The sequence below is a fragment of the Psittacula echo genome (genome assembly GCF_963264785.1).
Source record: "Psittacula echo genome assembly, chromosome: Z".
Classification (NCBI taxonomy): domain Eukaryota; kingdom Metazoa; phylum Chordata; class Aves; order Psittaciformes; family Psittacidae; genus Psittacula; species Psittacula echo.
The window spans coordinates 69,001,959-69,015,569 of NC_137742.1; the positions used below are offsets into that span (position 1 = coordinate 69,001,959).

Below are 13,611 nucleotides of genomic sequence, written 5' to 3' on the forward strand. Positions count from 1 at the left end.
TTTGTCATAGATGATGCCTAACAGCCTGTATTTACAAATTGCCCTCAATTCAGAAAAGCAGCTAAGCAATTCAGAAAGTTAAAAACTTTTTTCTGAGTGTTCCAAGAAAAAACTCCTATTCACTTACATTGTCACTTCTTTTGTATTTTAATACTAAAGTATTTCTTACATGTTACATTGTAAGTAATACTTTGTATTATACTGAATAGATTGAGATGATTTAATTTGTACTCTCTGTCCCTCTCCTAAAAGAAATGTGCTATCTACTGAATACATTTTCATGAAAAGCAATTTGGGATTATTTATGTACATTCAAGTGTAGAACAGAGTTAAGTATATATTCAATATTAACTTACAGATTACATGTATAAACTACTTGAATTATTACCTGGAAAGAACACCAAGCTTTATGATTTAAATAAAAAGTTTATAAATAGGGTAGCGTATCTGTAGTTGATACTATTTCCTACCACTACCTCAGCTTAAAAATATATCTATATAAGAAAACTCACATACATTCAACAAGAATTCAGATTAAAGTTGTACTTTCTGTAAATTCATTGTTTTCAACACATCCTTGAAACATTTTTATACGGCTTCCAGAACCTACTTGGGTTTTTGTCTTGGTCCATTCCTTGTTCATGTGCTTCCTGCCATTCCCAGCACGTTTCACAGTAAGCACGGATCTGCTCCAAAAGATGGAGCACGCGAATTTCCCGTCTGCCTCGCTTATCATCAGGCTGGGAGTGAATGATGTTATGCAGTGCTGCGCTGGCTCTGGCACGGGCCTCTTTACTACCACGAGAGTTTCCTAACAAGACAGAGTCTTTATCGTTGCCATGTAAAAGCTGGATGAGGAGAGGAAGACATCCAGACTGACGCATGGCTATGCAGCTGTCCTGCGAGCTAGACATAGCTAGCAATGTTCTTGACATGTCATCTTTATCATGAGTACCAAGCATTGATAACAAAGAATACACCATTTCCACCTGCAGGTCAAATGATTTTAAAAATAGTTACATTTAAAAAATACACATTAAATGAAAATGAAAATTGAATGGTACACAAGAGCAAAAAAACATCTTCTTCAATGGTGCAAAAATTTGTGCTATTTAGAAATATTTAAGTACTACTACTACTTCGGCATTCATATTTCTAATATATTTCACTTAGTGGTTAAATGGCTAGAAGAAGTAGGTCATAGCTGTATGTAAATGGATTATTTTACAAAAGCAATAGCAAAGACTTCTGAATTTTCACTGTTCAGAAAGATTAAATAAACATACCAATGAAAGTGTTCCAGTTTGAGAAATCTAAAATATATTTTAAATTAATTCTGTATCAAAAAAATGCTCTATAACAATCACACTTTCATGTGAAGATGCTTCAGTGGAAAACTTTGTCATGTGGTATTAAATATAATTAGTCTAGACAAAGGGTAAGAATGATTACATAAATTTTTAGTTTATATTGTGTTTAAAAAAATCTGACAGCCATGTATTTTAAAAGTTTTCCTTTAAAACTATTTCAGATTAACTAAACATTATTTGCTATGATGATCAACTTGCAAATGGAACAGATTATTTACAGCAAATGCAAAGCTGAATTGTTAAATTTACATTTTTTCAAATTTACAGGGATAAAACCAGTAAAGCAAACACTCATTTAATATATGTAAAGTACTGAGCATTTGTCAAAATAAATCAAGCCATGAAAACCCAGCATTGCACATTTAACTTGGGAGTATTGAAACTGCTTCTTAAAAAACAGCAAATTTTGAGGGATTCCTTTTGCTGCCATTTAATATAGTGATCAACACACTATTTTGTTTGTCTTCCCCCTCTATTTTCTTGAATAATAGTTTTAGATCAAGAAATGCATTTGGTTCTTCCAGTGACCTTTCAGTAGATTAACAGGATGTAGAAGATGATTTTAGTCCAAACTCCTAAAGCCAAGATAAACAGGAACATTCAAAATCAAAGCACAACATAAAGAAACTATCAAAGGGAATTGTAAAGTAGCAGCGTGTGTGCTTCTCTATAATATACCAATTAAGGAAGAAATGAGACTTTGGACTAAGACCTCTTTGGACAAAGTTTTCTACGAGTAACTAGATACTTGCATTGGTTACAGACCTATAAATGATTTTATTTGGTTTCTTCAGAGGCAATTCAAATGTGCCTGAAGATGATCACAAATACGGAGTTATAAAAAAACTGGATAGCAGTGGGTAGACTAAGCAGAAAGTCTGAATCCTAGAATCTGGAAAGCTATATGATTACATGCATAATCCACTGAAATAGTCTTGGAGCTAATTTTATGACAGCCTAGCATCCCAGTTTGGAGATCCTGTCTTCCTGGTCCGGGGAAAATGAAATACAGTATTAAAACCAACCACTTGAATTCTTAGAGCAGAGTGAACTTAAACTGCTTCATGCATGCCTCCTGATAGGTATTTTCAAGTGGCAGCTTTAATCCAGTGTTATTTGGATTTGGAAAGCAAAGTTTTTCTCAAAGAATAGAGCTGAAAAAGCCACCAAAACCCAGCCTCCAAGTTGCAGAAAAAAAAATAGGAAAAAATAAAAAAGGGCTTGTCTGTCTCCTTATACACACAGACACATTTCTTTATGCATCTGTAAATGCATTGCTCTATTTAGAATCTCGACCAGTTTCCCTTCTTCTCAGGCATTAAAATTAAGCTTTTCCCACCCCACAACACACTTAGATCCATCAATTTCTTTGCCTGTATCCTTCCATGCTCAGACCCTTTGCCTGCCTTCAGGGCTCTCCCATTGTTTGCAGCTTTTGGGAATCCTACAATTTCCAATGAAAACTCGCAGACAGACCTGCTGATGTCATCGCTCACTGGCACATGCATAGAGTGCAGGACTGCAATTACATTATTATCACACTTGTTTAAGGCTTGAAGTAATTAATACTATGTCAAGCTAATAGGCCCAGAAGACTGCGCTCAGCACACCACCGATAGTACATATACTGCTGCTGATTCCAGAGGCAGTATAAACTCCAGTGGCTCATGAACTTAATGCTGTGTTACAGATTTGCCCTTTTTTCCCCTCCTCTTTTCATACTGCACAAAAACTTTGAGCACAGTCTTGTAAACACACATTCATCACCATGAAAAGGTTACTTTTTTTTTTTTTGTCAGTTTCATTTCTTAGTAATTGCATTTCTGTTTTGTGGATTTGGCTTCTGGAAAAGTATTTCAAGAACTGCTCTTAAAAAGGTTACTGGTCATCATGGATAAGAAACCAGCATCACAGGCTTTTTAGATATTCCAGTAATTTCCAGCAATCACTTTTTCCTTACTGTACCAACTCCTAACTGATGATCAATAAGTAAAAAAAAAAAAAATACTCTGTGCATGTACCTTAAAAATTTTAAAAATATTCTAAAATTTTAACTCTGATTTAAAATCAGGCAGATTGTTCAGGTAATATTAGTACTACTGGCAGAAACAATGAGATTATTGTATTAGTAAAAATGTAGCATTAGCGACCTGTGGTTTGTAATCTTCGGTTACCTTGGTACCCAGATGACTTGTCAGTCTGCGAGGAACAGGATAGTTATTACTAGAGCTCATAACACTGGCGGTCTCGTGGTCCATTCGAGCAGCAGAACCCTAGAAATTTAAACAACAATTCAGTATAAAAAAAAAAAAGGTCTGAGTGAAAAAACAACTAATGCCTGATTCAGTTTCAGCACTGGATCATGAAATCATACTGATAGTAATGAACTGTCAACTTCTGTTCAGTCCTCTCTGCTCCAACACAAATTAAAAGTCACTGTTACACAATTCTGTTAACCACTTTTGCTGAAATCAAGTCTCAATAGAGTTGTATTTTTAAATGACTTATTTTATAATTACTATTTTCACAGAGAAGTAGAAGAAGTGGACTTTGCAACACACTGGCTTATAATTTTTACAATGAGAAAAAAACAGCCCCAACTTTTATGTCACATTACACAGTGAATAGGGGTAAGTCTGTACTACTTCAGATCACAAGCAGGTATGCAAGAACTGACAAGAAGAGATTCACCTGGACAAGGAGTAACCCTATTTAAATTTGTCCATATCAAAAGCAAATTAAGAGTGGATGAATCTCTTTCAGTTTAAAATGAAAAATATAAAATAGTGATGACCCTATTTTATATAATTTTCCTAGAAAATACTATAAATAGCATGCTTCTACCTGGAGTAACAAGACCCAGTTATTAGCATCTTTGTCCCCTTTTAACCAATTTTGCATATTTATATTTTTCCTTTTTTTTTTTTTTTTTTACCATCTTCTATCCACTCACTTTCTTTGCCCTCACTGCCCCCCCCCGCCCTGTTGCTTGCTTTCTTCTTCTCTGCTTCCTATCTGTGAGGTTTTCTTCCTTACATCCCTACTTTTCTGTTCACTTTGGGAAACTTAAAAATACATTTGACTAGAACACTTCCAGTATCAGAACACTGTTTTACTGAGGTAGTCACCAGCCTTTGCTTAATCCTCTACAAAAGCTAAAATCTTCTCATTAAAATATCAGCTTAATTTGCAAAACAATGTTTTCAAGCTATCTGGATCCTGAGAATATTCTTTTTTTCCCCAATAAAAATATGAAGCACACTGAATAAAAACGTATGAAAGACATTTAGAAATAATGCCTGTGTTTTCCTAGGTGCCCCAAAAGAAAGAAGACGAATATTCCTCTACAATATTTGCTGTTCATACAGCTCAACATCTTAAGTTGAAAGTGACTGTAACTGAAAGGTAGGAATAACTTCATGTAGTGTTTGCCTAGACAGGAAAAACTTCTAGTTATACTGGAATATTTAAACACACATTATTATACTCATTTCACTCTCCCATTTGAATCCAGAACATTTTATGCACACTCCAGAATAAGCGTTATGCTAAAAGGGTGTAACTAGAATGATTTAAATTCACATGATTTATTCTAATATAATTTCCTTATTTTATCTCTTAAATATAGGAAAAATTTATAATCTTAAAGCTCAGACTGAAAACTGTATTGGATTTTCCCAATTATTCACTTAAATAATGTGTAAACTGTATCAACTTTGATTCAGATTACTATTTCTTTCAGAGCCATCACTTGGCCTTGCTACTTGAGGATGCCAGGATACCCAAATGAAGTGTAACTACATTCCCTACTAGTTCCTAAAGACTGACATGAAAGAACTAATGTAAGGTGTGTAGCCACTCATCTGAGAAGATGGGAAATGACAAGGAGCTGTCACATAGACCTTTCTCGTAGAACCTTTTCCTTCAAAATCTCCCCCATCTGTCTTCTTCATCTTGTTTTCTCCTTTTATACTCTACTGTCTTTCACTCATTGTTTTACTATGCTTGCTACTTAACTCTGTCAGTAAGGTTACTTTCCCTACTTTGTGGCACATTTTCTTACCAAAACAGACAGTATCACTAAATTGCTTTACAAAACGTGCAAAACAAAGGTATGAAAAAAATTTACTTTAGAGGCAGGATACAGAGGGTAATGGAAAACAGAAGGAAGCCGAAAGATGGTGCAGAAAAGGACATAACTGAATCCTGAAAAATCCTGGATTCAATAAATAGTGTTTCATTAACATTGATTATATGACCACAAAACCCATTAGAACCAAATGGCTTGGTTAAAACTTTATTTGCATTGAACAGCGATTGTTCAAAGTATATAATAAATAAATGTTATGCCCAATCCCTCAAATCTCCTTTGTCTGGACCTGTACTAAAAGTAAATAATCCCCAGATGTGTGTCTTAAAGCAGATTAAGCGCCCTGGCCCTACCTACCACCAGAAGGAACAAGTACGCATGTTTTATACACGTTAAGGAGGCGAAGGTCAAAACTGAAGAAATCCTCAACATAAGACCTCAAATGAAGTATGAATAAATCTTCCACTTGTGTAAGTCTGCCAAGACATCACAATCTCTTTTTCCTTCCTTCCCTGTAAAATGTTGTCCAGAAAAAACCCTGATCCATTCACTGAAGACAGAACAACGCATCAATTATTTCAATACATTATGCTTTCTGCCCCAAAGCACGCTGAATTGTTGTCTTCCCAAAAAATAAAGCTGTCATAAGAATTGGAGTCAGAGCCTCAAGCAACTGCTCAGATATGGCTGACAGAACTTAACTCCAAACTACGATCAAACATATTTTAGAAGCAAAATTATGGGCTGTACTTAATGTTTAATCAAGTGAAATATGTTAGCTAAACCACAATTCTGTCTTCTTGTACAACACACTTTCACAAGTATTTAAATAATTCTACTTCCCTGGAGTAGCAAAAATATTTTGCCTATGAATTCAACTATTAAGTTTGTAGTGTGAAGTTTTAAGAACACAAATTACGAGTGGGAATGGTCAGCTACAGCTGGAAATCATGAAGGGAGTGATCATTAGCACATGGTAAATAAAGTGAATTTAGCCAAAGGGAGAAGTCATAAATTTTGACAAATATTTCTTTTAAAAGACAAGTAAAGAATTTAATGTACCCCTCAAAATATTCCACTAATGTATTTCACTAATAAAAGGAACAATATATTTAGAAGCATTTAACTAACCCTTCAGTCCATTTCCAGATTACCTGATTGATATTATTGTTTCAAAGCTTTATGTAAAACAGTATTAAAGAAACACTAATGATAAACCTGCCACTTGGTTCTCCATTTTTAATTTTTTTTTTATTTTATTTTTTTAATTACTGATATTTCAGTGATCAATTCTAAAGTGAAAATTGGAACAATATTCCAAATATTCCAATAACTAAATCATACTTCTGGTGTTACGGTTCACCTACAATAAAATACATTTTCTATAGTAACTCTTTCTTACCTCCTTCATAGCATTAGGCTCATTAATTATATAAACAAAACAGAAATGCTTCCTGCAATATAGAATATTTATACTTCATCTTATTAAAACATCTCTTTCCAACAAGTACAAGAAATTTCTCATATACAGATGGCAGAAAAACACAGGTGTTTTTAAAATGAGCAGGCATACAAATGCTGTGAGGCATATACCAATACAGAAGCATTGTACATTTTGAGTATTTAATTATACAATCAACAAACAAAACAATCAATTTACCTGACCAGTACTGCTAGTTGCCACGCTGATTTCTGCTGCTCCTTGACCTTCATTCTGCCTCTCTGTTTCATGGGGACCTGCATCATGCTTGGTCTGGGGTGCTCTCTGTTAACATAAGGGTTTATGAAATTAGGTACAGGAATGATGCATTCTTTACCATTCAAACCTTTACAGACTGTGAATATATTGGTGCTGCATCCTCACAAAGCCATGTAACAATACTTTGCATTTCACAACCCTAAGCCTCAAAAAATTAACAGATGAGACTGACTGCAAAAAACCGCAAGATGAAAGTGAAGCACGCCCTCTGAAGATTACAGCCCTGCAAGACAAAGGATTTGCTATGACACACCGAAACACCATCTTCCACCAGCTGTGCTCACATTGCTATCAGGAATGTAATGGAACTGGAACAAACAACTGTCTTCTCTGCACTGTCACGTGACCTGTGCATTTACTGGAGACTACAGCTAGCATAGTTCAATTAAGCTTTACATTCAAAGATAAGAAATTTCTGCATTAACAGAAAGCTATCTGCAGTGTAAGAATCCTTCTGCATTTTAAAGACAAATAGTACAGAATAAACATTTTGATGGAGAGAAAAATTATATAGCCCAATATTGTTCCATTTAATATTTATCAAAATAAATTCAACTCATCTGGCAAGCTGGTACAGGCATGTTTCAGATCTTTCTATAGATCTACATGAACATTAAACTGGCATCTCTGCCACTGGTAGGGATCATGAGATCAACACAAAAATCAGGCTTTTAAATACAGTTTCCTAATAAAGCAAATAGAATAACTGAACAATTAGAAAACGTGTGAAGTATATAAATGAGTGTGTTTAAAATGTTTCAAATTTTCAGAGACATGAATAACACTGTCTATGGAATTGCAAATCTGGAGTAGAAAGCACGATTACTCTCAAAGTATTAGTTTTGCTCCCAAACCTAATTTTTCAGACCCAAGAATCTACTACTTAACAGACAACGCTCTTGAATCCCTCTCAATTAATGTGTTTAACTACACTTGGTATATTAAATTAAGCCTCTGTGTGCTTCCATGTACATACACTGAAACTTCTTACCTGATTGGTGATTAAACTCACTACAGTATCACTGGCATACTACCTCTATTTGAGATTCAGAGCAGCCCTGCAGAGAAGGACTTGGGGGTGCTGGTCAATGAGAAAATGAACATGAGGCAGCTTCAATGTGCACTCACACCCAGAAAGCCAACAGTATCCTGGGCTGCATCAAAAGGACCTGCACCAGCAGGTTGAAGGAGGTGACCCTGCCCCTCTACTCTGCTCTTGTGAGACCTCACTTGGAGCATTGTGTGCAGTTCTGGTGTCCTCAACATAAAAAGGACATGGAACTGTTGGAAGAAGTCCAGAGCAGGGCCACGAGGATGATGAGGGGACTGGAGCACCTCCCGTATGAAGACAGGCTGAGAAAGTTTGCGCTGTTCAGCCTGGAGAAGAGAAGGCTGCATGGAGACCTCATAGCAGCCTTCCAGTATCTGAAGGGCCTACAGGGATGGTGGGGAGGGACTCTTCATCAGGGACTGTAGCGACAGGACAAGGGGTAACAAGTTGAAACTTAAACAGGGGAAGTTTAGATTGGATATAAGGAAGAAATTCTTTACTGTACGGATGGTGAGGCACTGGAATGGTTTGCCCATGGAAGTTGTGAATGCTCTATCCTGTTTGTGTTCAAGACCAGGTTGGACAGAGCCTTGGGTGACATCGTTTAGTGAGAGGTGTCCCTGCCTATGGCAGGGCGGTTAAAACCCGATGATCTTAAGGTCCTTTCCAATCCTAACCATTCTACGATTTTATTTTGCTCATATAAAGACATCAGAGTATCAAACACAGGAACTACTTAACGATGAACAGAACTTCAGAAACCAGGAACTAAGTAAGTATTTCTAAAGTGATAATTTAGGGATAAACTTAAAAAATGAAACCTATACAGTTTAACTGAAGGAGTAAGATAAGTCAAAGAAGACAGTAGCATTAGACACGAGGAAACTGAAAACAATAATGGGTTAACATTTTTTGTGGGTGAGGGAAGAGAAGCTGATGTTATTCACATCAACTTTAGCAAGTCTTCAGACTCCCATAACATCATCATAGACAAGCTGGCGATATATGGGTGGACAGTGATGTGGACTGAAAACTGCAGAACAGTTGGCCACCAGCAGGTTGTGATTAGTTGCCTAAAGTACAGTTGAAGGCAAGTCATTAGTGTGTACCCCAGGGGTCAGTACTGGGAAAACTACTGTTCAACATTAATGACCTGGATGCTGGGACACAATGCACCCTCACCAAGTTTGCAAATGACAGAGAACTGGTAGCAGAAGCTGATACACCAGATGGTTCATCCACTTTTCAGAGGGACCTGGACAGGCTGCAGAAACGGGCTCACAGGAACCTCATGCAGTTCAACAAGGGAAAGCACAAAGTCCTGCACCTGGGGAGGACAGCTTCACACACAAGAACATGCTGGGCGCCGCCCAACTGGAAAACAGCTTGGCAGAACAGGACCTGGAGGTCCTGGTAGACAAAATGAACATGCTAACAATGGACCCTTGTAGCAAAATGTCCAACAGTATCCTGGGCTTCATTAAGAATTGCACTGCTAGCAGATTGAGGGAGTTGATCCTTCCTTTCTACTCAGCTGGTGAGGCTGTATCTGGACTACTGCGTGCCATTCTAGCCTTCCCAACACAATAAAGACACAGACTTACTGGAGCAAGTCCTGTGCAGGGCCACAATACGGAGTGGAGCATCTCTCATATGCAGAGAGGCTGTGAGAGGTAGGACAGAAGGCTCAGTGGGAATCTTATCAATATGTCCAACACCTTGATTAACGAGTATGTTGAAAGACCAGGAAACTTTAATTATACGCATTACTGTCTGCTTCACTTATAAACCCAAATTTTCCCCCAAATCCTTTATGAAACCATTGTTTTTCAAAATGGAAAAGTATACAACCCTTAGTAATCAAAGTGCTGCTCTGAGCTTTCACAGCAGTTATTCTGGGTGAAGAGAAACCACAAAATATTCAAGTCCAACATAACAATTTATATTTAATTTACCAGTACAAGAAATGAAATTGACCTTGTCAGTGAATTTCCACTATGAGAGCAGTTTTTGCTAATGGCAATTAGTACTATGAACTTTGCAATTTACAGGAAACATTATCTTGTGTTACTTAGTATTGAACCCAATAATTAAACATGAAAAATATGTCAGGTTTCTATAATGAAGTCTAACAGAAACTGTCTGTATTCACCCTTTTCAAAGCTTCTCTCTCAAAAGGTAAGTAAGCCATGAAGATGCTTATCGGAGATTCATACTTAGAAAGGCATGTAAATCTGATTGTTATAATTATTTGCTAAAACAAAGACTCAGCTTTTCTATTACACTCCAATTCGACAATTTTACTGAAATTTATTACTTAAACTTTCAACTTGATACATCACTATTAAAGTTCCATAGTAGCATGAAGACTGAGCCAAGTATTCTACCCTCAGTTCACTGGTAAGAGGGCAAATTAACAGCCTACATATATGGACTAGTTGATTAACTGTGACATCACTAGCTGATGGAAATAATCCTGCCTAGACTTCATTAAAATAATTTTACTTGTTTGGGTTTTTTGATTTTTAGAAAAAGACACATACCATAATCAAGGGCAAATAATTGCTCACTAACCTCTGCTTCAGCTGCTTGTGATTGTAGAAGTTGTCGTATACGGAGAATGTCCTTCTCTATTTGCTGAATTCTCGCCACCCTCGCCTGAAATGAATACGTTTTCATGTTTGATTTTGTTCAAAAACTCCTTTTACTTATCGAATAGAATGACAATATGAGCTCTTTGTAAATACTGCTGCCTACAAAACAAAATTACTTCATTCATGTGATAATTAAAGTGTCCTTCACAATAAAACACAGGCATGACTGCAAGCATTCAAAACGTAGTGAGTAGTTGGGTTTCCAATAAAACTGGTACTCATTTGGACATAAGAGGTCACCACAAAATACACACTGAAATATAAAAAAATGCGGCAGTTAACTTCCACGATCTTCCTGTTTCTGAAACTGGCATTTTGTGCAGATCTTCAGCAAATTATTTGACTTTCATCCCAAATGTTAAAGTTCTACTTGACTTACAGAGATTTGAGATAAATTTATATTTACAGAGTGTCACAAAGGTATGAAATCCCAAATGACTTTTATTACACTGAGTTACTACAATGATTTGGGAGTTCTGCTTATGCAAAGCCTCTGAACACTTTCGGCTTCTACAAATTTCAAGTAATTTAACGGGCTACATATGAAGAAAATTACATACTGCTTCTTTGGATTTTACAGACATCTCTGAATCAGGGTCTTCTGCAGTCATATTGCTACTCATTTTCCACTGTAACCATTCTGTGGTTAATAAAGGGAATGTTAAAAATCCCAAACATTATGGGATACACATCCTCCATCCAAGTTGTGCTGCAAAGCACAGGGTGCATTAAGATTCTGTGAAACAGTAGGTGTAGAGTTAATTATCGCTATATGAGCTTGATAATGGAATTGTACAAAACACTGTATTGACAGTATTTGACTTTAAAAGTGGAGAGAAAATAATTAGCCCAATCATATCACTAGCTGATATGAACACCAAACTGATTAAAGAGGGGTTTTTATGTGTTAATCAAATGGACACATGGGTGAAAAAAAAAAAAAAATCACGATTCTTCTACCTGATTAACATGTACAATACTCTACTAAAAAAGGAAAGGCTTTGTGTATCTAGTGGACAATGAAAGGATAAAACCCTAAAATATTTAAATATCTTCTTGACGGCAACTTTTCCCTAGCATAATTAAAAAGAACTACTTCAGGGACAACTTAATTGCTTTCACAGTGATATAACTATAGTCAAATCCTTTCTCTGAAAAATGTAATCTATTCTCTACCTCAGTGCATTTAGAATTTTGCCAGCAGCCAAGCCTATTCTACTTAGCTTATTTCACCTCACTCTAGCTTAAGCTTGTTAACAAGAGAACTTTCCTGGAATTTCTCATGTCAATGTCCTAATGCTTTCTTCTACAACAGGGATATCTAGGCATCCACAGTGAATCCTGAGTCTGCTCTACTTTCACTCAGGACTGATGATACAAGTTGCACAGCTGAATTTATGGAGGTCATCACCACTGCTGCTAAACCTCAGTAACATAGCCATACGGTTTCCAGATCAGAGCCAGTTATTAATCCAGGCAGATTAAACTTGGGTCTGTCTGAGTACATCTATAGAGACAAATTCCTACACAGCCTTTAGATACATACTGACAGTTACAGGGTATTTGTTTTGCTCTAACCATAGGAATTTTCTTAAAGTCCTACTAAATTGCTCACTTTAACATTTCAAGCAGTTTTTCTAATTACAAACAAAATTAATTTGAAATGTTTCTTAAGTAGCAATATTTTGTGTTGGGTAAACCTAGCAAGAAATATAGAGCCTAAGGAGACTATTTTTATTGAAAGGATTTATTTTTGTAATGTTTGCCATAAAAAAACCCAGGCAAAATGGACTGTTTTACCAAGCTGGTTATTTATCATCCCTGGGAACAACTGGTAATAAATAATTCAAATTGTCACTCTACTGCAGTGGGGGTATAGTTTTTATAACCAGCAAACAACTGATTATTCCATTTACAGGTTCCATACAATTACATTCTACATTGTATTTCCAAATGTATGCAACATGATTTGCATACAGAATTGTACCTCATTGTGAACGCAAAACAACTCTAGATAAGAGCAAACAACTCCCAGACTTGTATGTGAGTGACATTTTACTTGAATACCTTGTTTTCAAAAATGATTCCTTGCTACATGGTTTCTGGTTAAGAAAACCTAACAATAGCTAGATTTTATTTTAAACTTAAAACATGATATAACCCATCATGAGTGATGCAAAATAAAGCAATTGCAACTCCATGTTTGTTTGAAGCTGAAATGGGAAAAAACTACAAGCAAATAATAATAAAAAATACATTCTTTTGGAGAAATTGTCTACACAATTTTTACAATTTTAAACAATCTTACAATTTTAAACAGGCAGAGGAGGCTGCTTTTTTTCTGAGTAGTTACTTCTTATATTCTGATTCCCCTTTCTGTATTTGAATGGCTAACTAAATGTTCTAAGGCTATCACTGTGTTTACACACAGTTTAAAAATACAACTACCAATAATTAAAGAAGAATGCAGGAAAATTTTCTATTCCTTCCAGTAACGAAAGGCAAACTATACCTGTGCTCGCTTCTCCATGTCCTGACAAGTACCTAGCTGTTCTTCCATTGCAGCTCTGATTTGCCTTGCCTCATACTCCAACTGTCTTCTGGTCATATCTGTTTGCAAGGAGAACTGAAATTGAAGTACAGAGAAGGCATTTTAGCAAACAGCATTTACATAAACCATGTATTTC

At 36.1% G+C, this 13,611-nt stretch overlaps 1 protein-coding gene across 5 annotated transcripts in view; it reads right to left on the bottom strand.

The window, feature by feature from the left end:
- APC (APC regulator of WNT signaling pathway) overlaps positions 1 to 13,611 on the bottom strand; it is an 89,784-nt gene that overhangs the window by 19,550 nt on the left and 56,623 nt on the right. For 3 of the 5 annotated variants that reach the window (XM_080637800.1, XM_080637797.1, XM_080637798.1), the window contains exons 6-10: positions 13,437 to 13,550; positions 10,845 to 10,928; positions 7,121 to 7,225; positions 3,521 to 3,643; positions 611 to 989 (exon numbers count right to left, since the gene is read on the bottom strand). In XM_080637800.1, the coding sequence (XP_080493926.1) occupies positions 611 to 989; positions 3,521 to 3,643; positions 7,121 to 7,225; positions 10,845 to 10,928; positions 13,437 to 13,550 (805 nt within the window). Of the gene's footprint in view, positions 1 to 610; positions 990 to 3,520; positions 3,644 to 7,120; positions 7,226 to 9,874; positions 9,935 to 10,844; positions 10,929 to 13,436; positions 13,551 to 13,611 lie in introns of those variants that run through there. The other 2 variants (XM_080637801.1, XM_080637799.1) reach the window with 2 other exon arrangements.